Here is a 25,884-nt window from a genome sequence, read left to right on the forward strand (position 1 = left end):
CCACCTCACCCTTGGCCGCAGGGTCTACAGGAGCGGGTAAGCCAACAGGGGGGGTGGCATTTAATAGTCAATGCACATTGTGACATGGGACTCGCTTTTAATGACCTAAGTGCCTTTATTCCGGTTTCCATTTTTAACTTTGGGAGATAATCAAATAGCAGATTTCTGAGGTTTTGAGACATGACTTACCATTCACGCTCCCAAGAGAAGTGCTGGTCCTGTGTTCAGGTCCTCAAGCCTTCAGCAGCGCGACCGTTTACTTGTGCGACCTCCAGCATCGAACGCGACGGCAGCCCACGCGTGTCTCTGGGACCAAAGCCCAGGTCCAAAAGGGCTCATACCAGCCTCATATTTCAAGTCCTGATCTCAAAAACAGTGCACTCACACCACAAGGACGTTCGTCTCCTGGGGCGGGAGAGTTGGGCAGATGTGCCGTAATTTGAACAAAATGCAAAATTGGTAAAATTGTAACTTCTTTTTTCTTCCAGTGAAAATTGAGTTTGTTGGTCTGTGTTTTTGCAAAATCAGGGTTTGTTTTTAAATTCTTGGGTGCTGGGTGGAATGAAATCAGGTCACTTTTCTTACCAACCAGCAAAAGCATAGTAGAGAACTGCAGAGAAGCGTGAGCAGCACAGACGCGTTGGAGTCCCTCCACCCGAGAGCGCGCAGGCCCGGCGGAAAAACCTAACGGCAACCGAGGACGGCGGCACCCAACGCTGGGGACTGCCTGCGGGCACGACGGCAGGAGAGTGGAAGGAGGGCTTTCAGCCAGGTCCGGAATGAAGACGGAATTCTGAAAACGGGCAAGAGGACGACAATTCCAGGCTGAAGGGTTGGAGCAGAGGCACAGGGACGACAACGTGCGCTGTGCGTCTCGGGCGCGGCAAGCGGGCTCATTGGGCAAGTTAACGAGCTTGGAAGCTAGGGCAGGGCCGGCCCAGGGTCGGAGAGTTGGGATGTTGGCCTGAAGGACAGAGGGGTGTGACACTCAGGCTTCTGACCAGGGCTGGGTGGCAGGAAGTTGAGCAGAGCTGGGCACACAGGGAGACGGGCCGCCGTGCTGAGCGTGGGGCTGGGAAGAAGGGCCACCGAGCCAGAGGGGAGCGCACTTGCTTTAGTGGTTGTAACAGTGAGAGACCAAACACCCGAAGAGAGTTCATTTATAGGATGTGTCTCCAGGTGACAAAGGACCTTCGCTTCCATGATCTCCTTTCACCTTCGGAGCAATCTGTAGAACAGGTGTCACATGACACAGCTAAGGAACCAGCTGTTGCCCAGAAGCGACGCGGGCACTTTTGGTAACGCTGCCTGTGCTGGTTTGGGGGCACTGTCTTCTTTTCTCCCGGCCCGTTATTCCTGTTCGGGGAAGGCTTCTTCATCTGTGTTTTCCCGGAAGCCTAACGGTCACGGGCCTCTCGTCTTCTCCGGCTTACCTGCCCGTGAGCTGGGCTCACCTCCTCTCCCAGGTTCGGCGGCACGTGCGAGCGGACGTCTGAGACCTCCCCCGCAGAGCGCAGAGTAAACAAATCCTAGACACTTAGCAGTATTTTTCAGGATTGTGATTTTTGATCCCTTTTAAAAATCTTTTTTAACACGGCCTTAGTTTGAAGTTGCTTCAAATCTCTCTCGGAAAACAAGAGAAGCTCAAAATCGGAATCAGAATGATGCCGACGAGAATCCCAGACGGCAGACAAGCCGAGTATCATGAGTCCGGTTTTACAATTCACTCACTCACTCACTCGAGGAATTGTTCAAATATTTATTGAGCACTTCTGATGTGCCAGGCTTGGGGCAAGGCGCTAGGTATAACAATGATTAAGACAAAGTCCCTCAAAGAGTTCACAGTCTAACGGTGAACTACTGAGTAAACTGAGGCACAGAGTGGTACGTGACTAACCCATGAGGTAGACAGCGCTAGGTACTTGGGAATGTGGGATCAGAGCTGGAGAGAGGGCAGGGTACAACTAACTCATAAAAAGCAAACCCCTTTGATTGAAAAGCAAGGCTGTATACAGAAACATAATACAAAATCTGCTTGCAAAAAGGTTAAAATAGTTTCCAATTTTCATCATGATTAAATTCATGTCTTGCAATGAATTAAGCCATTCCCTGACAGTATTTCCATACGTGTCCCTAAAGCTTTAGGGCATGGTGCTAGTCTGCTCAGACACAATAACCCTGTAGGGACCTTGAAATCAAGAAGTATCAGATTTCAATGTCAGCACTGGGAACCATATTGAAATACTTTAATTAAATCCATGAACTTTAAATGTATAGCATATTTATGATACTTCTACATGTAGAAGTTTGGAAAAAACTTTCCTCTAACCCCCATTCAGAGGATTCTAATAAGTTATAGATACCACAGAAATTAGAGAATTTGTCTGTTACTTTCCATATATACATTATTTTGGCTGTACAAGGGTGAAAAGTTTGACTTAGACATATTACATAAGTAATCTAAACATTATACAGATATATACAAAGGCAGCACATTCAGAGGCCTGCACACACCGGCCCAACATTTAACAGCTAACTGCAGACGGGAACCCGTGTAAGGCGATTTCTTTTGTGACAATGACCAACGTGATCCTCGAAGGAAAGGGCAGAGTCTGCGAAGCACTGTCCGCTCCAGTCCTGACCGCCTGTCTCTTGTGATTCTCTCCATGGTGAGGTGATTTCAGTAGGCAAGATGTCCATTTCACGGACAAAACACAGTGAATAATTATAAAAAGAGTTTTCTTCAAATGCAGAAACCATAATTATCCAGTAATCGAAGTAGTGGGCTTCTCAAAGCCACTACTGGCCTTGATGCTGCTGTCAGGACCAGAGAATTTCATGGATGATTTATTGCTGAGGATCAAGTCTGATGGAGAATTCACCCCCACAGGAAGTTCCTCAAGGACTCAGCCCGCGAATTCCAGAACGCTCTCAGGTGCTCACTTCCAGCAATTCCTCACTTTGCTGTGGAGGATTTTCTTCTGCAAAACAACACGAAGGAGATTCTCCTGAGTGAGGGTTTGAGAGGTCAACAGGTACAGAATGTGGGATTCGAGCGCTTCAAAGAAAGGCTGAAGACCCTGGTCAAGAGCCATACCAAGATGCTGAGGGCAGAGGCTGCTGGAAGTCTCGAGAGGAGACACGGACTCGGGCGCGCCCTGACGGCACCTGCTGGAGGACGCAGACGGCCTTCTCCACCCGGACACAACACCAGGGGCGCCACCTCGGCACCCACTGTAATTCCTCGTTTCTGAGATCAAAACTACATGGAATTTAACTATTAAGTTCTTAGAAAAAGTCTAAACCGTAGTTAAGAATGACCTAGTCATTCTTTAACTCAATTTTGTGGCTAGAAAGTATAAAAATATCTGTAAGGCCACAGAGCCTATATCTATCTGTATCTCAAAAAACCAGTACACTCTTGAACGTCCCTGATGACCAGATGGGTACAATTACCTTTGTCAGGGCGCTCCGGAGGCCTGTCTGTAGAGGAAGAGGCGCCCGCCCCTTCGGATGCTTTACCGCCCGAGTGGCCTTGCTCCACTTCACACAAATACACATCGATGGGGCCTCTGGTGCTCCTTATGTGGACTGTGATCGAGTCCTGGCAAAAGACACATAAAATAGCTTAAAAAAAGACACACAGGATGAATGTGAGAATTCATTAATGACATTGTCTTACTAGATTGACAATGACTTCCTAGAACTTCCAAAGTTTCAATTCAAGGGCTATGTCTGAAAATTTAAGTTCAGGCGGTTTTCTTTCTATCGTGTACTTGAGAGAATCATGTACTTGGCTTTCATCACTCCGGCTTCAGCCACTGAGCTGCTGGCCAACTCACGGCACAGTCCTGGCTCCTGGGTTACCCAGCTAGGACCTCGGGGCCCTGATGTGAACACCTCCACACTGGAGGGCCCGCCTTTCTCCACTCAATGACTTGACGCCTTCTAGGAGGCTGTACTTGAAAGTCCAAAATCGGTGTTTGCATGACCGAGAAGTCTAAAAGCCCCTGTAGTCTCTCAAATGGTTAAGGGTGTGTTTAGCTCTTCGAAACATTGAAGAGGTAGCACAGTATCGGACGGGAAGGTCTCTGTCCATACGAAAAAGCCAGATGATAGGATCCAGACAAAACACACCTCAGCAACATACAAAATACTCAGAAGAACCGCATATAAACTATTAATTATTATTCACATCTTTTGGCTTTGAAACTTTAAATTTACTCGCAATTAAAATACTTATTTTCTGTAAGATATCAGCAAGTAGGGTGCTTCTACTTAGAATTATGCTGAGTTCTCTCTGTGTGTGTGCGTGAGCTGAAACCTGGGAATGGACCAATGTATGCTAAATTCTCAAGGAACAGTTCTAGTTCTAAATGATTCCTTTGTTTCTCTGACGAGAAGAGGGTTCAAGTATCTCAGTCTGTTCTCTGCACTTCCACGCGGCGAGGCCAGGCGAGATACAGACGCCGTGCCCCGCCTCCTGCTCGCCACATCTCACTGGGATCTCACAACTGGGCTCCAGGAGACGCAGCTTATCAGGTCTCAAAACCTCACGTCACCTTCTCTGCGGCTTCCCAGGACCAGACATGCAAGCCGGAGAAGGGGCATCCATGCTCAGGTTCTGGACTGCCAGGCCAGGTCTGGCTCGAATGGCACAGCTTACACAATCCAACACTCCTCTCCACACAAAACAAACTCTTACGGTGCTCAGAACTGGCAGCCAACTGAGGACTTCCTATTCCACCAAATCAGAGCTGACCAGCCTTTCCCATAAAGGGGGAGACAGTAGACATTTTTGGCTTTGTGGGCCATACATCCCTGTCACCACCATGTAAGTTTGCCATTACAGAAAGAAAAGCAGCCAGACACAATGTCTAAGCAGAAGGACATGTGGCTGTGTGCCGGTGAGACTATACCTAAAGATCTAGCCAGCCAGATTTGACCTGAGGCCAGGCCAGCCACCCTGGCTCAAGCTTCCCAGATCTCACCCTGGACCTCTGTGGGGGCAGGACCCCCCGAACACCGTGCGCCTGTCTACCACTCCCACTTACTTCCGGCTGAGAGTGGCTGCCCCCAGGGCCCACGTTCATTGGCCTCTGAACTGGGCTGTCTTGGGCATGACCTACAAACTCAGCAGAATTTAGCAACGACAGCCTGAAGCAGCTCACAGCACAGGGGGACCCAGAACCTCATCAGTCACCGCAGCATGGGCCGCCACTGGTGTCCCAAAGTAAGGATGTGTTGGAAGATTAGTGGTTAATTATAAAAAAAAAAAAGGTTTAAACATCTCTCAAACAACTTCTATCAAATATAACAGTTACTCAGGAAACTTGGAATATATCCAAATCCACATAAAATAATGAGGAAACGTCACCCAGACGTCAGAACTTGAGCGTGACTGAATTAAAAGCTGTCCTTTAACTGAACTATAACGCACTGTGAATTACCAACACGGGAGCTCACTTGGACAGTGGTGCACTGGGGATAAAAGAGAGAAAGGAGAGATGAGTGGAGAGTACTCCTCACTCTGGGGGAGGGGGTCCCTACGGCAATGCAGAGGACACCGATGGGTCTATCAGGCCGTCACCACTTCATGATCTGTCCCAAGAAAGGCCACATTTCTTGGTTCTGATTCCATCCTTACCAAGCAACCTTCTGATGACAATTATCTTTCAATACAAACTTTCCTGAAAGGAAAAGAGTGTGCTAGCAGCTGGTAGGAGTATTTTCATTCGCACAGTAATTTTACTTTTTATTTTGAATGTACCGGTTAATGTTCTAGTTTATTCTTTTTTTTTTTTTTTTTAAAGATTTTATTTATTTATTTGACAGAGAGAAATCACAAGTAGGCAGAGAGGCAGGCAGAGAGAGAGGAGGAAGCAAGCTCCCCGCCGAGCAGAAAGCCCGATGCGGGGCTCGAACCCAGGACCTGGGATCATGACCTGAGCCGAAGGCAGCAGCCCAACCCACTGAGCCACCCAGGCGCCCCTGTTCTAGTTTATTCTTTAGTCTTTGATGGGCGTGGTTGGGGTCAATTCCCCAGAGCCATTGCTGACAGCACACTGTACTTCTGGAACTTCAACAATGAGGCCACTTCTTGGGGAGTCCTCTAAGAGGCACTACAGTGTGCCATCGTCTACTACAGGTTGACACAGGCACTGGGGTGCCTTTGAGTGTGGCACGTGTACGGTACGACAGTTAAACACAAACTCTGAAGCCACGCTCTCTGGGTGTGAATTCTGGTGCTTCACTTACTGTGTGATCACAGAAAGCTATCTTTCTCTGCGCTTCCGACTCCTCCCCTCTAAGATAAGGACTAGTCCATGTGCTCTGTATTTGAAACAAGTTAAAATGTGTCAAGTGCCTGCAGCGAATCAGGAGGCAACTAACATGCGAATCAGGAGGCAACTAACATGCACGTGGTGGTCACTGAGTGACGGAGTTTCGACGACCGTGACAGAACACAGCCTAAGCCGCGGACCTGCCTCCCACTTTTAAAAAAATCGTCTTAGAAACGCAGGGATACCTACTTCCCTGGGAGCTGGAACATCCAATCTGGTTTCTGCCGGAGCTTTCACGGCAATAACAATCTGTTCGTGGAAGGCCTGGATGCTGTGGATATCCTGATACGTCACATACGCTAGCGTGAACATCAGTCAAGGGTCTAAGCAGAATGCTACTTACTGAGGAGACAATTTCTCTCTTATAATACATGCATACAAGTGTAACGTTAGAATCCCTGTAGTTTTTATGGGATACAAGCTCACAATTAAGGAAAGCAATTGGTAAAAAATTAATTCATATATAATTATTGCTATTTCATCAACAATTCCTAAGATTTTACAAAGTGTTTTACAATACTTGTAACCTGAAGCAGCCCTTTAAACTCTAGTGTCATGATTGTAACAGTATCTGGGGAAAAATAGTAATAACGCACATGAAACCACTCCAGTGTCGGTGTTTACTCCCTGCCCCCATTCCCCACTCACTGCTAGATCATGTTATGAGAAGCTCTGGGGACAAAATATTCAGTGTTGATGACAACCTCCTAAAATACGAGGAGGAAAAAAAATTCTGTATAAGAGTGAAGACAACTTGGAGAACCAGTGTTTCATGGCCATCATGTACTCGTGGGGTTTCTCACATACCAAATGCTTTTCCATCTCAGTACGTGAATTTTTTCATTTTGTTTTACGGTATTGCCTGAAATTTTACCAATTACGTCATTTACTGGGTTTTCCCGACACTTCTTGCTTACAGATTTTTGGGTAGAGGAATAGTATTTACTTTCCTTCCAGTAACCGGACTATGGAAATAGAGGAGTTTAAGCCCGAAGCATGAACCGCTGAGGATCGGTGCTGGCTCACAGAGGCAGTGAAAGCGGAGCAGCAGATGGGCCCGGGAGGCCCGGGAGACCCAGAAGATCGCCACCAAAGACTGGTCTCCCCTGCGGGGCCCAGAGGCGCAGCCAGCTCTACCAGGCTCCGTGGGCCAGAGCGGCAGCGCAAGTGCCGTTTCAATGACAATTTTATTCCATTTCGGAAATAAACTCTAGGGACGCCTGGGTGGCTCAGTTGGTTAAGCAGCTGCCTTCGGCTCAGGTCATGATCCCGGCGTCCTGGGATCGAGTCCCACATCGGGCTCCTTGCTCAGCAGGAAGCCTGCTTCTCCCTCTGCCTCTGCCACTCTGTCTGCCTGTGCTCACTCTCTCTGACCAAAAAAAAAAAAAAAAAGAAAGAAAAAGAAAAAAAGAAATAAACTCTAGGTCACAAATTAGGGAAAACCTGCATTTCACAAACACCAAGAGAGATTTTACTATCTTCTTTACAGCATTCTAAGAAAACAAACAAGAACACGCCACTATTTTTATTTTAAATGCAAACATGGATGTTGGTACATGGTCACGAGGCAGCATTTAACCTGAACCAACAGCAAATAAAGAAGCAAAAGGCAATTACTTGTGCATGTCTGAAGCTACACGATTAAACCTTTACTGGCTTTTAAAACTTCTAACAGTCTGATTTTGTATTTTGAATATTTGAATATATTACTTAAATCCCCAAGTTGACCCTACTATTTAAAATAACCTGCTTTGGAAGGAGAAATTAAAAAAAAAAAAAAAAACGACAGTTAACAAACAGGGTTGGTGGAGGCGGGGTTGGGGGGGGATGGGGAAGCTGGGGGATGGGTATTAAGGAGACACTTGATATAATGAGCACTGGGTATTGTATGTAAAAGGAATCACTGAATTCTACCTCTGAAACTAATGACACAGCCTATGTTAATTAAATTGAATTTAAATAAAACGTTAAAAAAAAGACAGAGTTAAAGGATATCGTTCATTTTCTTTGTCGTCTGTTAGCTCAAATAGCTGCTGAGCGCAATCCTTAATTAACTCATCCAAAGCATCTTCCATTGCTGACAAGTCAGAAAGTTCCTCCTGCAGCTTCTTCTGTTGGGGCACAGCTCCAAAGTTGCTAAGATCAGATCCTCTTTAAAAAACAAAAAACCAAAAAACTCACCGTCAGTAACATCTAGGAGATTACAGAGAATACAAGTCAGATTACTGGAACTTCTCTAAACGGTGACACCAGGTATTTTATGAATTGACAGACAAAGCGAGGTACTTAATGTCACCCGGAACCTCCTTCTACTCTAGACAACCATTATTCTTCCTATACATAAACTGGTTTTTGTCCCCATTTCTAGTCTCTCTCTTTTTTTAAAGATTTTATTTATTTGACAGACAGCACAAGCAGGTGGAGAGGCAGGCAGAGAGGAGGAAGCAGGCTCCCTGCTGAGCAGAGAGCTCTATGCAGGGCTCGATCCCAGGACCCTGGGGTCATGACCTGAGCTGAAGGCAGAGGCTTTAACCCGCTGAGCCACTCAGGCGCCCCCATTTCTAGTCTAATCTTACACAGGGATTGAAAAAACCCAAGAAACCATTATAACTCTATGGAAATTAGGGTTAGTAAGCAAAGCTGATGGACTTCACTGAGCACAGACCAAGAGTCAGTAACACTGTTAAGCCTCAGCTCTACAATCTAAGCAGGACTTTTAGTAAGTTATAAACTTTTAGTCCCCTATGAAAAATAAGGAATACAGACTAAAATGATAGTTTTGCTAAAATTCTGAGTATTTTTCCCTCATGTGCATATTCTACTTGGTTCTATGTGAATGTAATGATTATATTCATTACTCTTAAAAGACACCTTTTTTTTTTTAGTTATTACTACCTACCATGTCATACTGGTATGATATGAACCAAGCCACTGATATTTTTTTTTTCTTCTTTATGGAAAATAAAGAGGAAAAATGCTGTGACCACTTTACCTTTGGTTTACTAGTTTTCAAATCTGTTCCAATTACTGATTCAGAATGCAATCTGATGTTAACCCTGAAAGTGTTAATGTTATTTAGCAAACATGTTCAAATTAGAACTCAATCTGCATTTCTGTACTATTGAAAAAAATAACTTCCTTTAGGAACCACTTTCCTCTACCAGCAAAGTTCATTATTTAGAGCCATTTCATGATCTTTGTTGGCAGATTTTTCATTTGCCTATAACGGAAGGTATTTATATGTACGTATGCGCTGCAACTGTTTCTTACCGATCCACAAGATTTGCCTATGGCAAACAACAACAGCTGTCTTCTAGGCACACATGTACACACACAACTGTAGAGTGACTGCATCTGTATCAGATCTTTTTTCCACCATCCTCCCTAATCAAACAGGAAGTCTGTGGCAACTTTTTTGTTTTTTAAGAGAGAATGAGTGAGCGAGAGCACATGCATGAGTGGGGAGGGGGAGACAGAATCTTAAGGAGGCTTCCACGCTCCGTGCCGAGCTCGATCTCACCACCCTGAGATCATGACCTGAGCCGAAATCAAGAGGTGGACACGTAAGTGACTGAGCCACCGAGACGCCCCTAGCAGTGGCCGTTTAGACACTGTCTACTGATTATTCTTTACATTCAGGGTAGTGTGTGACCCATAGCCTTTCTGACTCATAATCATCTCGGGTAATTAAGAATGTAGATTAGGTTCCTGCCTTTGCCCCAGAAAAATGAATTACAACCCCTGGGGCGGGAGGCCTCTAAGTGTTTGTTACACTGTTTTACAGCCTTAACTAATTTCCTCCTGATACCAATCATCACTGGGAAAAAAAAATCTCCTAACAATCAGACGTCCCCCCCCCTTTTTTTTTTTTAAAGATTTTATCTATTTACTTGACAGACAGAGATCACAAGTAGGCAGAGAGGCAGACAGATAGAGAGAGGGGGGGAAGCAGGCTCCCCGCAGAGCACAGAGCCCGATGTGGGGCTCGATCCCAGGACACTGGGACCATGACCTGAGCCGAAGGCAGAGGCCTTAACCCACTGAGCCACCCAGGTGCCCCCGTCCCCTTCTTTTGATCTTGAAAAGCAAAACTCTTAAAATTAATCATTATTCCATTCAACTTTTCCATAATATCTGAATGCTATTCTAGGTCTATGGCTTTCATTTAGTCCTAAATAGGGAAAAAAAATATGTACCTTGTGGGATAACATGATAACATAAAATTTTTATAGAATCCTTTCCTAACAAGAAGCCATCTTTTACTTTGTTTTGTCCTGTCAAAACACTGCTGCTACCTAATCTGTTTTAAGCATAGTGTTGTCACTTAAGGGGAGCGGGGGAAGCCAGGAGAAGTTCAAAACCAACTCACATCCATCGAATATGGTTCTTAGACTTTTTTTCAACCAGAGCGATTCCATCTAAAACATTGGTGATGTCATACACTCTTCGTTTCCGCACTCCCAGTTTTGTGGCGACCTTGTTTAAGTCCAGAATACCCCCAGGAGCAGATCTGACAAGATCCATAAATTTTCGAGTTAAATAAACCAGAGATACATCAAAACGAGGTCTCTTCACTTTTAGAGCTTCTGGGAAACAAAACAAACAAATTTATAAAATTCTCAATAACACTTCTTTCTCAGCTCATTAAGAAAAGTCATCTATTTCCTCAGTAGGCACAGACACTACAGAAATTCCACACACTGAACACATCACAGCTAATTTTTATGAAACAGACTGCTCACACTGGATAAAAATGGAGCAGCCTATCTCAGGCAAACAAAGGCTTTAGTGCTAGAGGATCTGACATATGCAGCCACCTCCCCTGGGCGTGGGAATCTGTAGGAGTCCGTGGCATCTTATCTAACCCAGGGTCAAGAGTTTGCATTTCTACCCATACGACTCTCAGGAATAGGGTTAGAAATGGTTCTTAAGATTAAATTTCTTATTGGGCGTTCCAGTTAAGAAATTCTTTATAAAGCAAAGGCAAAGACTTGTCTTTTTCTTCTTAACACTTAAACTGTTCCTACGCATGTCACAGTGTAACCCCGCTGGAAGTTTCTGAAAGAGCTCAAATTAGTCTTCTATTAAAACATTAGACCACATCTTGAGGAAAGTGGCATCTCTATTTTTTTTTTAATATGCACTAGCCTATATTAACAGATAAGCAAACGAAGGGGGGAAAATCTCTTTAATTTCCCCCCCTCCTTCATCCACTATGATGATTTTGGTTTTCCATACACACCCTGTCCCCTCGGGACACAGACACACGTATCAATATATACATGTAACTTTCTTTTTAATAATTTTTAATTTTTTATTAACATATAGTGTATTATTAGCCCCAGGCGAACAGGTAAGAATCACCAGGCTTACATACTTTACAGCACTCACCATAGCACATACCTTCCCCCATGTCCCTAACCCCACCACCCTCTCCCTGCCCCCCTCCCCGCAGCAACCCTCAGTTTGTTTTGTGAGATTAAGAGTCTCTTATGGTTTGTCTCCCTCCCCCGATCCCATCTTGTTTCATTTATTCCTTTCCTACCCCCCAAGCCCTCCACATTGCCTCTCAACTTCCTCATATCAGGGAGATCATATGATAATTGTTTTTCTCTGATAGACTTATTTTGCTAAACATAATACCCTCTAGTTCCATCCACGTCGTGGCAAATGGCAAGGTTTCATTTCTTTTGACGGCTGCATAATATTCCATTATAGATATATACCACATCTTCTTTATCCATTCATCTGTGGATGGACATCTAGGTTCTTTCCACAGTTTGGCTACGTGGATATTGCTGCTATAAACATTCGGGTGCACGTGGCCCTTTGGATCACTACATTTATACCTTTAGAGTAAATACCCAGTATGTACACGTAACTTTTTAAAAACAAAAATAACAGGCTGCTTTAATTCAACACTGTGAACAGCCTCACTTGGCAACAAATGTATTTCAACATTATTCTTAAGGGCTGCATGATATTTAACTGCATGGATACTGGCTAAACTTACCCCAATACTGGAATTTTGACTGTTTCCAACTTTGCTATTTTGCCCGATACTTCAGGATATCTCCCTGCAGCTAAATTTTGTGTGCATCTCTGTTTCCTTTAGTTAAGTTCCCCGATTTTGAATTGACAGGTAAAAGGGTATTTTAAGGAATGGCTGTCCTGCTCAACCTACTATCCAGGTAGGGTTTCTATCAATTTTACACAGTGTATGAGAGAGGGGCTCAGTTCACGTGTTTGCCTGAATGGAGTATTAGTATTCCTTTCACCTTTCCCAACTTGATATTAAAAAACAAGTTCTTATGGTTTGGTGTGCGGAGTAAATAATTTTACAAATAATCCAGCTGTCCTTTTGGTGTGAGCTATATGATCTCTCCTTTTTTTTACTTTCACAGCATACAACGAGTATGTGTCAAAAGAAATATTCATCTTGTCTTCAATCGGGAAATTCCTGTATCCAGAAACTCTATAATGTCACATTCAGTTTAAAGCCCACTGGTGGCTACTCCAAGAACACAAGTACGTATTTTATAATGCACATGTCTTATCTGTGGAGCCCACTCCTATACTTAATGATCAAACAGGAATAAACAGGAATTAAAATGATGTTTAATTAGAAGAAAGTCACCATCCTACAAAAAAACTTGGCAGACTACAACAGAGAAATTCTAACTTGAAAAAGCACACATCTAATCACTCTAACTGCTAACACGACAGGGTCTTATAAGCTCAGGGTTAAGTATATTCCCACCATGTTAGTCACTTTAGAAAGTGACTTGAGAAAGGTATTAACTGAAAACATGTAACCTGACAGTTGCTGACAGAATACAACCATGATTCAAAAGGTTTTCAAACAAAGCTGTTCCCTAATCTAGTAAGGAACGCCATCACAATGTCCTGAGGTCAGTGCCAAGTGCGGCATCCAAGCTCCGTGAGAAGAGCTGGAACCTGACTGCAGTGGGAGTAAGGAAATCTTACTGAAGGAGGTGAGTGGGCGAGGACAGAAAGGTGGAGAGAAAGCGCTTCTCCCCTGACAGAGGGCAGGGGCTTAATGAGACAAACCGTGGTTGAGAACGGGTGGGTTCAGGGAGCCCGCAGCTGGCAGAGACGCCCGGTGTAATCGCCCTTTCTGTCCAGCCATTCTCTACTGCCTTGTTTCGTTTAAGGATTATGAGGTGGCTTATAAATTTAATGCAAGTAAATAAAACCAAATAAATGAGGAGTCAGGGTTTTCTCTATTTGCAATAGAACATTGTAGAAGAATTCTAGGTTGAGTGAGATCCCAATCCCAGGACTGTTAGGAAAATCCCAGGGGCAGCAGGGTGCTAGCGCCTGAAAGCAGACAAGCTACTGCGGAGGCTGTGCGCCGCGTCAGCTGGAGAGGGCGTGAGGGCCCACACTGGATGCAGCAGACCCAGCTAGAGGTTGAGACGAGGGGCTTGAGTCTGAGAGGTGTGGGGTGAATCCTGACTGAGGCCTCAGTTTATTCATCTATAAAAAAATGAGTTATAATCCACATTTGTATTTTAAAGGTTGTTGAGATAATTCATGCAAAGAGCTTAACACAGCTCGCACTGTACAAGCTCAGTGTGTGTTAGACAATACCGCGGGGTGGTGGTGACGGTCAGAGGACACACATCCAATGTAAAACTGACCAAACCTGGGGACCAGCTATGCGTGAGACTGCGGCAGGGGCTGAGAAGAAATTCAGGGCTGATATTAAGATCTATATATGGATCTAGGCATGATCTATTCCTTGTGGTTAGAACCAAATTAAGGGGAAGTCAGGGGTGGGTCTATCTATGGTAACAATTTCCAGAAGGATGGGAACCACAGCAGTTGGTACTCCATCTCCTTTCCATGACTCTGCACACTGGTCCATGGCAGGAAGGGGAGAGAGCAAAGGGAATCAAAGGAAGTCTGGAGGACCAAAGGCAGTTTGTCCTATTATCAACCGCCTTCAATTCTGCTGATGGCAGCAAGTAACTGATCTCACAGAATTTTGAGAAAAATATCCTTAAACATAGACCACTCCATTTTAAAAATGATTTCTAAAAGCAACAAAGAATCAGCCAGTGTTCGTGTACATTATTGAGCCCACAACCTCAACTTTTACTTAAGTTTACTTAAGTTTCTTAAGTTTACTTAAGTTTCCCATTAATTTATGTACATTTAAAATACATCATTTAAATCATATGAAGCTCAAACTAAAAAACTTAAAACCTATTCAGGATCAACTTACTTCTCATGGAGACATACTGTACATTATCTTCTAAATTAATCCTTATTTTTGATGGCTGGAGAAAAGAAAATACAGAAATTTAAATTAGTAATTTAAAGACAATAATGCAAAATGAGCAAAAGCAAATGAAAAGCATTTCCTGGATAACATGAGGTTTTTTTTTTTCCACCCTGGGGTAATAATTCAGTTGGGGGAAAGGCAGTCCTTCCTGCATACTGTATGTACTCCGAGCTCACAACTGACATCACTCAGAGTGACGTTCCTAACGCTGCGCAGGCCGTGAGTACAGAGGGGTAGTTATAGACAGGGGTAGGTGAGAGATACAAATGAGAAGTTACTACCGGATAGACGCTAATTTACCATCCGTCTCAGCTACTGAGGATAAAAAAGGAATAGAACGAAGATTAGGACACTGTCTCTGGCTCTGGAAAGCGCAGTAGACGGGGCAGATTCCTCTCAACTAGCAAATGTTCACCCCTTGCTATTTTAGTGTAAGTGGCTCCTAAAAAAATTGCTCATAAGTTTTCACAGGTGGCATGCATTCCCCTTATAATTAACGGAAAAACAGCAGCACTTCTGATAATGGAAAATGACACATACTACTTAACTAGAAAAGTTGGTATTAGAATAATTAAAAAAAAACAACAACAACAACAAAAAAAACACCTTCTTTTAAATTCTTCAAACAACCAGGAAAGGAGAAGCAGCTCTACTCCCAATGCTCACCATCTTATCAGGTATTTTGAAGCTATGAGACTTTACATTAACTGGTAGTAAAACATTTGTAATACATTTAAAAATCATTTTTGCAGAAAATAAATAAAACCTTTTAAACAAACCAGGTTAACAGAAACCTGTATCCGCCTCATGCTTACAACAAAGCACAATGACAGGTGCCTCCAGACAGGCCAAGATCAGGTTCAGCTCTTGCCTAAGTGAAAAATCTGGCCCCGAAGATGGCAGTAGCCCTGGGACAGGTGAACTCCACAAGGAGCTCTAAAAGAATCGACGGGAGTACTACAGGTGCACCCAGGGAGGGATATCACAGGACGCACAGGGAAGGGGATTTCCAGTTGAGCCTTGAAGGAGAAGCCTGATACTGCCCAAACCCGTGAGAACTTCAAGAAAGAGGAAGAAGACACGATTCCTAGTGCAGGAAATGAAACGAACAAAGGCATGAAAATACAAATGGCGTGGCACCTTTGGAAGACCCACCTGTGTGGTGAGGGCAAGACTAACTTGACACTGAGGTTGGAAAGACATGCTGAACCAGACGCAACAGAGAGGTCACGGAAGTCACGCTACGCAGTTTGGACTTCCTGTCAAAACCCGTGGAGGATCACCGCAGATTTCTGAACGAGAATATGACACACCCAAACTCATGGTTTATGAATGTGAGTACGGAAGCAATACAGTAAGAGGACTGGGGCATGGGGACGTCTAAAGGCAAGGTGAGCAGCTCAGAAGCTCTTTATCTCAGTGTCAGCAAATCTTGGCACAATGATTTCTCTATCATCTATGACAAAATTATAGCATCTACTAGCAAGTTAACTTGATATGGAATAATTCTACTGAGATAGAATTCGGCTGTAGAATTAGCTTAGTTGTTAGAATGTAAAGGAAAAGCAGACCTGCTGGGGTGTGCGAAACCAGAGTTGGGAAGGCCTGTCTTTGGGGCAGAGACTATGCCTGACGAGCTCTCCCGAACAACAGCGACCTGCCAACACGGAACCACCAGTGAACCGGTGAAGGGCAGTCCTGTTAAAGTCAGACACAGATGAACGTGACCCGTGGTCATTGTTATTTTTACATTTAACCTTTCTACTAATATGGCAGGAGACGGAATTTACTAGCAGGACTCTTAAATGTGAAAGAATCCATCTCATATATTGATTCGAAACACACATAAATAAATATCCTAAATTGTTATACGTTCCTTAAAAAAAGCACACAGAAAGGGTTAACTATAGCAGGGCTCATAGGTGCTTTGCCGCAAATAGACTTCTGTTCTTAATTTAGAGCAGCAGGGCCAAAGCCTGCATACAAGCACTTAAGGGTACCCTAAGTGGCCGCCTCGCCATCTGCTCGCTGCATATTCCAGAAGGGCATCCCCTCGGCTCTGTACTCCCCGCTCTCTCATCCCCTTATCGAGACCGCTGCCATTCACAGGCTGGCACGGGGATGGTACCACAACAGCTGTAACAACAGGAGCAAGGGCTTGCTTTCCCACACACTTTGCCATAAATGCAGCTGCACGGCATGCTGTCTACACCAAGAGCTGTGGGAAAGCAGAGTCCAATGGGCAACCCCCCCCTTTTTTTTTTTTTACCTTTTGAATATGAAAACATGATCTCTTTATCTTGGAAGAGTCCCAGCAGTATCCTGGCCCCTCCGGGGCAGATCCCAGTACGTGTAAATCCTATGGGTGAACAATACCGGAGATTTCCAAAGTGTCCATAGTAATGACACATTCATCTCCTTTGTATTCAAAATAGTACTTGGCTTAAGACGGGGGTTTGGGACTACCAGCCACCCGACTTCCTAGACGCTGAGAGATCCTGGCCTTTATCTGTAACACAGTGTGTTGATATCATTTTATTGCCCATTTTCTGAGCTACTGTGAAAATTAAAAAAGAAATTGTGTCGATTGTAATAATCCTATGCAACCCTAAGAGACTATTATCATTTTGCATTTTGAACCAGAAGAGCACCTGGTACATTCAAGCACTTGGTAAATATCTGTTAACATGGGAAGTTGAAATAGGATCTTGTCGCAGATAACTTCAACTGTGAAGTAACTCAGAACTCTGAAACGGTGAGTATTTAAGACACAAGGACACAGGGTGAAGACTCCCTCCTGTGTACACCATGAATACAGATCCCCGAGAGATTATCAAGTGTCATTTTCTGTGCTCTAATACCACATGCATCCTCTTGCTAGATCAGCCTGACACCTGGCCAGCCGTTCCTGCTACTTTAACTTTGGTAAACGGCATTCAACAAGTAGGCCAGGAGCTTTTCTGGGAGTAGAAAGAACTAGACAAGACTCCTTTTTAAGTGACTTTAAAATCAGAATAAATGGGAGCGCCTGGGTACTTCAGTCAGTTAGGCATCTGCCTTGGCTCAGGTCATAGTCTCAGAGTCCTGGGATCTAGTACTACTCGGGCTCCCTGCTCAGCGGGGGAGTCTGCTTCTCCCTCTCCTTCTGCCGCTCCGCCCCCCACCTGCACTCACTCTCTCTCTCTAAAATGAGTACAGGGGCTCCTGGGTGGCTCAGTGGGTTAAAGCCTCTGCTTTCGGCTCAGGTCATGGTCCCGAGGTCCTGGGATCGAGCCCCGCATCGGGTTCTCTGCTCGGCAGGAGGCCTGCTTCTCTTCCTCTCTCTCTCCCTGCCTGCTTGTGATCTCTGTCAAATAAATAAATAAAATCTTTAAAATAAATAAATAAATAAAATGAATACATAAAATCTGGGAAAAAAAATCAGAATAAAGGTTTCCTCACAGAAACGTTAGTGAGCTATTAGGAAGAAGAAGAAAAAAAGAAACTTAAATGCTATCTGTGCACTTGGCCCATGTCACTTAGGTCCACTGGATCAGAGCAGTGCACCTCGCCCCTGGAGGGAAGCCGACAAGGCTCACCACTCTGGTACGGACCCCGGTACGAACCCACAAGTGCAAACAGGAGATTGAACAGAGGCAGCTCCCACTCAAGGTGAGGAGCCATCAAGGCCCCTCTCAAAAGGAGACTGACTGCGTATGCTCCTCTCAGGGATACCCACTTTCTTTTTATTTTGAAATAATCTCAGCCTTCACGAAAGGGACACAAGCAGCACTAAGAATTGCTACATACCCTTCATCCAAATCCCCCACATACTAACGCTTTACGACATTTGCTCTATCATTTCTCTATACACATGTAATTCTTTCCCTTGAAATCACCTGAGGGTAAACGGCAGACCCCTACGGAACTCAGCGTGTGCCTCAAGGATGTTCCCTTATACGACCACCAAATAATTACCAACAAGTCTGTGCCAACTCAGCAGTCTCTAAAGAAATGCTCAGTAAAACCTGGACTTTGAGGGCACTCCAGGGAAGGTTCAAAAGGAAGAGAGGATCATGCTACTAGAAAGCAGAAGAAAGCAGATGTCTGCTGTGTTCGGAGAGAACCTTAGCAACACCGTCGTCTGCAGTTAATGCGGGAACTTGACAGTCATGGCTCAGGTAACCTGAGATTTCCACACCAAGTTGACTGCGGCACCTGGTTTCTCTCTGCAGCCTACAGTAAATGTGTGAGGGAGAACTCAAGAAAGGGATTTTTAAACAAAAAGGAGCCAGGATTTAAAGACTTAAAATTCCCAGCCTTGAGGCACCTGGGTGGCTCATTTGGATAAGTGTCTGCCTTCAGCTCAGGTCGTGAACCCAGAGTCCCAGGATCGAGCCCCGCACTGGGCTCCCCACTCAGTGCGGAGTCTGCTTCTCCCTCTGCTCCCCCCGCCTCAGCTCGCTCGCTCTCAAATAAAATCTTAAAAAAATTCCCAGCTTCTCCAGAAGCTCAAATTAAGAAATGACACCTGAGAAAGACCAAATCAAAGGTGTACTCTAAAGATGATGGTGAAGGGCGCCTGGGTGACTCAGTCGGTTAAGTGTCCGGCTCTTGATTTCGGCTCAGGTCATGATCTCAGGGTCGTGAGACTGAGCCCCAAGTCAGGCTCTTTGCTGGGTGCGGAGCCTGCTTGAGATTCTCTCTCACCCTCTACCCGTCCCCTTCCCGCTTACCCTCTCTTTCAAAAAAATAAATAAATAAATAAATAAAAACTGGAAAAAAAAAAAAAAAAAAGAAGCTGACAGGGTGTGACTGCACAGCCTCTGGAGAAGACCTCAGGTGAATCAAAGATGCTGCCTCAGAGTGCTGTGCAGTCACACAAGAGGCCTTGGCGGAGATGAAGGATGAACCCCACAGATCCTCTAAGTCTCAGCCAGGGCCTCGATGAAGCCCCAGGGCCCTGTCCACCAGCCACTCCAACAGGAGCCCAAGGCGGAGAAGGGTTCAGCCAGAAGAGAGGTGGGATGCTTGTCTGCTGAGTGAGCCACAAGAGGATTCACAGAAGGTCCACACGGTTTCCGAGAGAATTCTATCAGCAAAAACACTGTCAGCCTGGATGAAAGGAGACACTGTTTAAATTGAAAAAGGTTACTCAATACCCAAAGTTCTACTGCCAGGAAGCAGGCTGATAAAATTACTCAGCTACAAATAGGGATTTCCTTTCATGAGGAAGAAAGGAAGACAGTGGAACCAACAGCCCAGAGGGTAGAGCTGGCAGCACAGAGAATTGTTCCCTGAGACCTAACCAAGAAATTTCTAGCACTTAGCAAGCTGATTTTCAGAACTATTCCGGACCATTACTTCCCTGTGACTCCCATTTCCTCCTTTAGGAACAGGAATGTCTAGAGCAGGTATCAGGTCTGTCACACTAGTGTGTGCTGGCTGTGCTGTGGGGAGGGGAGGAGGAGAGGGTCAGATAATGGTCTTTTTAGTGTCACGTGTCTAAAGATCTGGAGGAGCTGGATGGGCTGTACTTGAAGACCTCCATCCGCAGAGCCTGGATGCTTATTTTATTCTCCGAGTATGAAATCTGTTATTGTGAGGCTCAGATTGTCGCAGGTTAGGCCAATAGAGGCCTTTTCAAAGTGGTGCCTGTGCAGGACACTTATTTTTTACCTTTTCAGCATTGTGAGGATAGTAGTCCTACAAGATCTATGGGACTAACCTGCCCGGGTGCCAGCACAGATGCTGCTTCTAGTGCTGACGACCCACCACTGGGGAAGCTGTCACGGTCTTCAGTCCTTTCCAGGAGTCTCACGGGGAGGTTACTCTCTGGTAAATCCCTTGAGGGATGCCAAGGGAGAGCTCAGTAGGAGAGAAACCTCAAGAATGGACTACCTAAGACCTTTCCCTTTCAATCGTCCAACTGGTTCTGGGCCCCTACTGGTTCAGGCTTGATACCTAGCATGTCTGCATCTCCACTGGGGAGTGCATGGAGAAGACAGAGGCCGCCAGACTGAAAATCAGTACGATCTCAACGCACACAGCTCTCCAGGAACCAGCAGCTCCTGACAAGCAGGTCTGCACAATGGAAGCAATTTTACGACTGTTCTGAGTCCCGCATCTGAAGACCGCAGAATAAATTATAATTTGAGATCTTAAAGGACAAGGACAGAACACTAGGTCAGTGTCAGGGGCTAAAACCTTAGGCACCGCCTCTAAGTTGGTGAAACATCTCTCTATACAGATGTCTCTCTGTTCCGCCGGCCTGTTTGGGGGGTCATATTCCCTTAAGAGCCCTTTGGAAACAGACCTCTGTCCAAGGCATCTGCATTCTCCTCATTCAAACTTTCCTCATTTTTCAATGTGCAGACTGAGTTCCACCGCCAACCAATACTACTTCCTCCCTTCTCTAAAATCCAGTTTTCAAGCCATTTACCTGGGGGAACATCAATCACTCAGGCAAATACATGACGAGACAGTGGACTGATCTTTGCATAGCAACACACTTCATTAAATATCCAGTCACCGGCCAATTAAAAAACACTGCGAGGGCAGTTTAAATCACCATTTTACAAGCAGGAAAACAAACACACATCCGAACATGTACGAGTACCCACTTCAGTCATTCAGTAACTACGTGCCAAATGTTTTTGTGAGAGGCACCAAACCACTGCGGATGTAACAGCGAAATGGACAGAGTCACTGTGCTCAGGGACCTAAAAGCCGCAGGCTGCAGACAGGGTAAGCAAGCACAGGGTGCTCTCGGAGCACAAAAGGAGCGCCTAACCCAGTCCTGACAGGTCAGGGAAGGCAGACAAGGAACCTACACACCCAGACCTGAAAACCAGGGGAGGTAACAAGGAAAAGGGCTTTTGGGGAAGGTGGGGTATGAATATGAAGGGATCCTACGAACACGGAAATTCGGAAATCTAGCAACTATAAGCAGTTCAAAAAAAGATAAGTCCAGGAACCTGATTATATTAAGAAGTTTCTACTGTGTTCTGAAAGCACTAGGAAACTGCGATGGATTCTTTAAGCCAAATGACATGGTCAGAAACATGCTTTAAAAAGACCACACGAGGGGCGCCTGAGTGGCTCAGTGGGTTAGGCCTCTGCCTTCGACTCGGGTCATGATCTCAGGGTCCTGGGATGGAGCCCCGCGTCGGGCTCTCTGCTCAGTAGGGAGCCTGCTTCCACCCCTCTCTCTGCCTGCCTCTCTGCCTGCTTGTGATCTCCCTCTCTCTGTCAAATAAATAAATTAAAAAAAAAAAAAAAAAAAAAAAGACCACACGAAAGTTACTATGTGAAGAGTATCTAGAAGTCTGGGGGCAAGACCAGAAGCAGGAAAACACTGCAACAATCTGAAAGACGGTTAGAAGCGCCAAGCATTGGTGATTAATTTTCATTAGATAGGGAGGACAGAGGGGGTCAGTTTGGAGAAGGGAAAAGGCAAGGATAATGCCCAAGCGACTAGCTTAGGCAATACGGTGGGTGTGGCGCCATTTATAAAGATAAGAGATAGCAAAGCTGTTGCCGGCTTTGGCAAGAAGATAATGAATTCAATTACGGATTGGAGTTTGAAATCTAAGAAATGTCAGCCGACAGTTGGAAAGCTCTGAGCTGGATTTATAGATCTAGGAGTTATGACACAGTAACTTAAACTGCGTAAGAAGATAAGAATATCTAAGACTTCAAGGGATGTGTGTATCTTCTGATGTTAAGTGCAAAAATTAACTGGTTTTTCCAGAGTTGAGAGTTCAGAGCTTTTATCAAAGCCTCAATGATTAAGACTACCAACACAGACGGTACCAATAAAGACAGTATCAGAAGTCCTAAGAGTGGCGAATGACATCCCAAATGAAGCTCGTGTAGAGAGAGTAGAAGAAAACCCAAAATAACACCAACATGTAAGAAATGCGGAGAGAAAGAGCAGTTTGCACAAGGTGAGACCAGATGAGTACATGGAGCACCACGAGTATATATGGCCAAAACAGCCATTCAAAGGTGAGAATCTAACAAAATCAAGTGGTCAGTCGTGTGGAAACTAGAGATAAGGGGTGAAACATCTGATGGAACTGACAAGGCTGTTGGCAAACTTGGTTAGAGGAGCTGTGCGGAGAGCAGAGGTCCCCCGCCCGGCAATGTAATGATAATGGACACAGTGAAAGCAAACAATTTTCTGGAAAAGTCTGGAGGGAAGAGATACAGATGACAGGGTATCTAGAATTAAGGGAAGGCTCTTTTAAGGTCAGGAAATATTTAGGATGCAGTTGAAGCGGTCCAGAATTTAACATCAGGGGTCAGACACGGTGAGATTAAATCCAGGCTTTTCCAGGTACTATCTAGCCACCGGCAAGCCACTTAACACTTCCAAATCTATTCTGACAAATGGAGAACAAGAATAATAATCTCGCAGGACTGCTACCAGGAATTAAATGAGGTTATGCTCGTAAATTATTTTTGAGCACTGAGCCACTATAGTGACGGGGCAATATTAACTTCATGTTTCGTTATTATGGAAGAAACTAGTAGAAAAGAAAATACAGGGAGAAATGGAAAATCATGGATTCATCAATGCCTCTGAGAACCAAGAAGAATATACTGCATCTAATCTAAAACAAGAATAGAGGAAACTAACCTTACGCAGGGAGGGAGCGCGACCTTCCTCGATTTGCTGAATGGGGAGCCTGTGGGGTGGGTAATGTAGTGTTGGGTTTTAAATGGCTACAGCCAAGTAAAAGAATGGGAGAGGAGGACGAAGACAAACACAAATAAGTTGCAGAAATACAGCGAGGGTCCAGGAGACGTAGAAAAATGCGAAATTGGGCAATTTTCTCCAACAGCGCTCCCTAACCCCAGGTAAAAGCCAGTAAAACTGACGTATTTGGGAGCAAGTGCTGAAAAAGGAAGACAGGAGAGTTTTAACTGAAAGACCGATCAGCCTGGTTCAGAGCACAGGACGGGCAGCTGGAGAGCCAGGGAGACCGGGTGCTCCCGCTCCGAACCAGGCCCAGGGAAAACTCACGACCCGGAGGGCGGTGGGTCCGGCTTCCCAGCGAACGGGAAGAGGCTGCCGGACCTGAGAGCCGCCCCCGCCCCACCACGCGCCGCGCCAGGGCTCCCGCGCTCCCAGCACAGGCTATCCCCGGGGCTTACCAGCAGGCCCTCCACATTGATGGGGTCGCGGCACCGACGGCGCACCGTCTCCTCCGCCGGGTCCACCAGCAGACTGGGCAGTTTCCGCGCCGGCCGCTGCTGACTCATGCTGCCCAGCCAGCCGTCCCTCGCCTCGCACCCCGCGAGCTCTCCCGCCTTCTCCCGCTCCGGCCGGGCACCGCCCCCAACGCGCCGGGTCCCGGGGGCCGAGCACGAACCGGGCCCGCAGCCTGCTCGGAGGCGCCACTGCCTAGGTCGGCCCGCGAACGAACGCGGCACTGCTCCACGATCTCGGGAGCTACAACGCAGACAGACGGGAAGAGTGCAGGGTGACCCACGGCTCTCAGGACGCCAGGCCCGCCATCTTCCCGCATGCGCAGTGCGCCGCCCCCAGTGCGCCTGCGTACGGCTGCCCGAGCGCTCCCACGCACTAACCCTCTCCCGGCGGCCGGAGCCAGGGAAAGCCCGGACGCTAAATCCACGGAGAGGATGGCAGAGGAGAGGAAGAGGTGGAGCAGGAATTTCAGAAGAAGGGAACAGAGCCAGAGAAAAGAGGCTGCTGGTGGCGGGGGAACGCAATTGTCGACACTGATTATTGAAACTTCTGAGCGTGCGACTGTTAATTAACCTTGAGCTCCCTCCGCACACCGCAGGCATTTGCCCGGTGTTGATGCTTAGAAAATATTGGTAATCAAACTGGTGTGCAATTGTTTATTTACAGGCTTCTTTCTTTCATCTGATGAATAAATTATTGATTATCTGTTGTATTAGGTATCGTGGTGGGTACAGGAGATATTCATTGATATTTGGCACAGACTCAACCTCAAATCCCAATAGAGGAAACAGAAAAATAAACGGAACATTTAAAGCTGGAGTCAGAAAGTGTGTTTTCAGATCCTGGCTTCTCTCTCTCCTTATTAAGTTTACAAGACCTTAAGCAAGTTACTTAATCACGGTGTGCCTCAGTTTCCTCATTTGTTAAATGGGAATAACGACAGTACTTATTTCATAAGGTTGTTGTGAGAATTAAATTATTAAATTACTTAGAACAGAGACAAGCGCATGTTTGAAATAAAAACCCAATGCAATGCGGTACGTTCAGGGTAGAGGGCAGCAACTGAGCGCTGTGGTAGCTAGACCAGGGGTTTCTACCCAGCCTGAGGTGTGGCAGAGGAGGCTTCTGCTGGAAGTTGGCTCCCCACTATACTATAAATTTTCCAGTGAGAGGCATTCTCTAATCTTTGTAGCTCCAGCATCTAGCACAGTACCTGGCAAATATTAAGAGCTCAGTAAAAGTTTGCTAAATTAATGACTTGAGATAGAGAATAATATTATTAATAATAATATTAATAATAATATGGGCTAGGTCTCTAGAAGACTGAATTTTGTTGCAGAATGGAGAATTGTCCAGAGTTGTTAAAATATGCCTTCACCAACCAGAGTCCCTGGGAAGGCAAGCTCCAGAGACCAGAAATGAATGTTTTTTATAAAAAAATATAATCCACTGTTTGCTACATGTTTGGCATTCTACTAAAGGTTCTGCATAGATTTTTTTTTGCATGTAAATCTTATATCAAAACAGAAAGGTGTTTTCCTGTCCATTATATAGATTAGGAAAATGAAGATTAACAAGATTGCAAAAATTACCCAGGGTCCTGGGTAGGGTGTGGTAGACACAGGATTTGACTCCACAGCTGATTAGTTATTCTGGTATGCCACTCCTTAAGATTACTGGAGAGTGACTAGATTTTCTCCAGCCAGGGATGGGTTTGGGTGAGCAAAGGAGGGGTGTGGGTGAGTTTGAGTGTGGCAGGCACTCCAGGCTGAAGACAGCGTGAACACAGCTGTGGAGAGCTGGAAAAATGGCACGGCCTTCCAGACATGATTCCTGTAACTTGGCTTCAGCCTGAGACTTCATCGTTCACACATTTGAGTGTGAACCTGACATAGAGGAGGTGCTGAAGGGGAAACCAGTTCGCCAGGGCCTTACCTTGTGCTCCAACAGCCTCCAGCCTGGGGAGATACATAACTAGAATACAGAAGCCCTACTAAAACGTGTATCACATGCTATGGGAACACAGAGGAAGG

At 45.4% G+C, this 25,884-nt stretch overlaps 1 protein-coding gene across 1 annotated transcript; it reads right to left on the minus strand.

Moving 5' to 3' along the window:
* Positions 1-1,745: 1,745 nt before the first annotated feature.
* Positions 1,746-24,193, minus strand: E2F6 (E2F transcription factor 6). The gene is made up of 7 exons (XM_047745125.1): positions 23,797-24,193; positions 14,596-14,650; positions 10,714-10,930; positions 8,340-8,495; positions 6,534-6,648; positions 3,457-3,604; positions 1,746-2,981 (listed from the first exon to the last, which is right to left on the minus strand). The coding sequence occupies exons 1-7, from the start codon at positions 23,902-23,904 to the stop codon at positions 2,932-2,934; spliced, it is 849 nt and encodes a 282-aa protein (XP_047601081.1). The 5' UTR covers positions 23,905-24,193; the 3' UTR covers positions 1,746-2,931.
* Positions 24,194-25,884: the final 1,691 nt, after the last annotated feature.

This window comes from Lutra lutra, chromosome 9 (assembly GCF_902655055.1).
Source record: "Lutra lutra chromosome 9, mLutLut1.2, whole genome shotgun sequence".
NCBI classification, from domain to species: Eukaryota; Metazoa; Chordata; class Mammalia; order Carnivora; family Mustelidae; genus Lutra; species Lutra lutra.

Coding starts and splice junctions, on each gene's coding strand:
- E2F6 (XM_047745125.1), bottom strand. CDS start 23,904: ATGAGTCAGCAGCGGCCGGCGCGGAAACTGCCCAGTCTGCTGGTGGAC. Junction 8,496..10,713: donor AAGAACCATATTCGATGGAT/GTGAGTTGGTTT, acceptor TGTTTTTTAAAG/AGGATCTGATCTTAGCAACT. Junction 2,982..3,456: donor TCCGGAGCGCCCTGACAAAG/GTAATTGTACCC, acceptor GTTGTTTTGCAG/AAGAAAATCCTCCACAGCAA.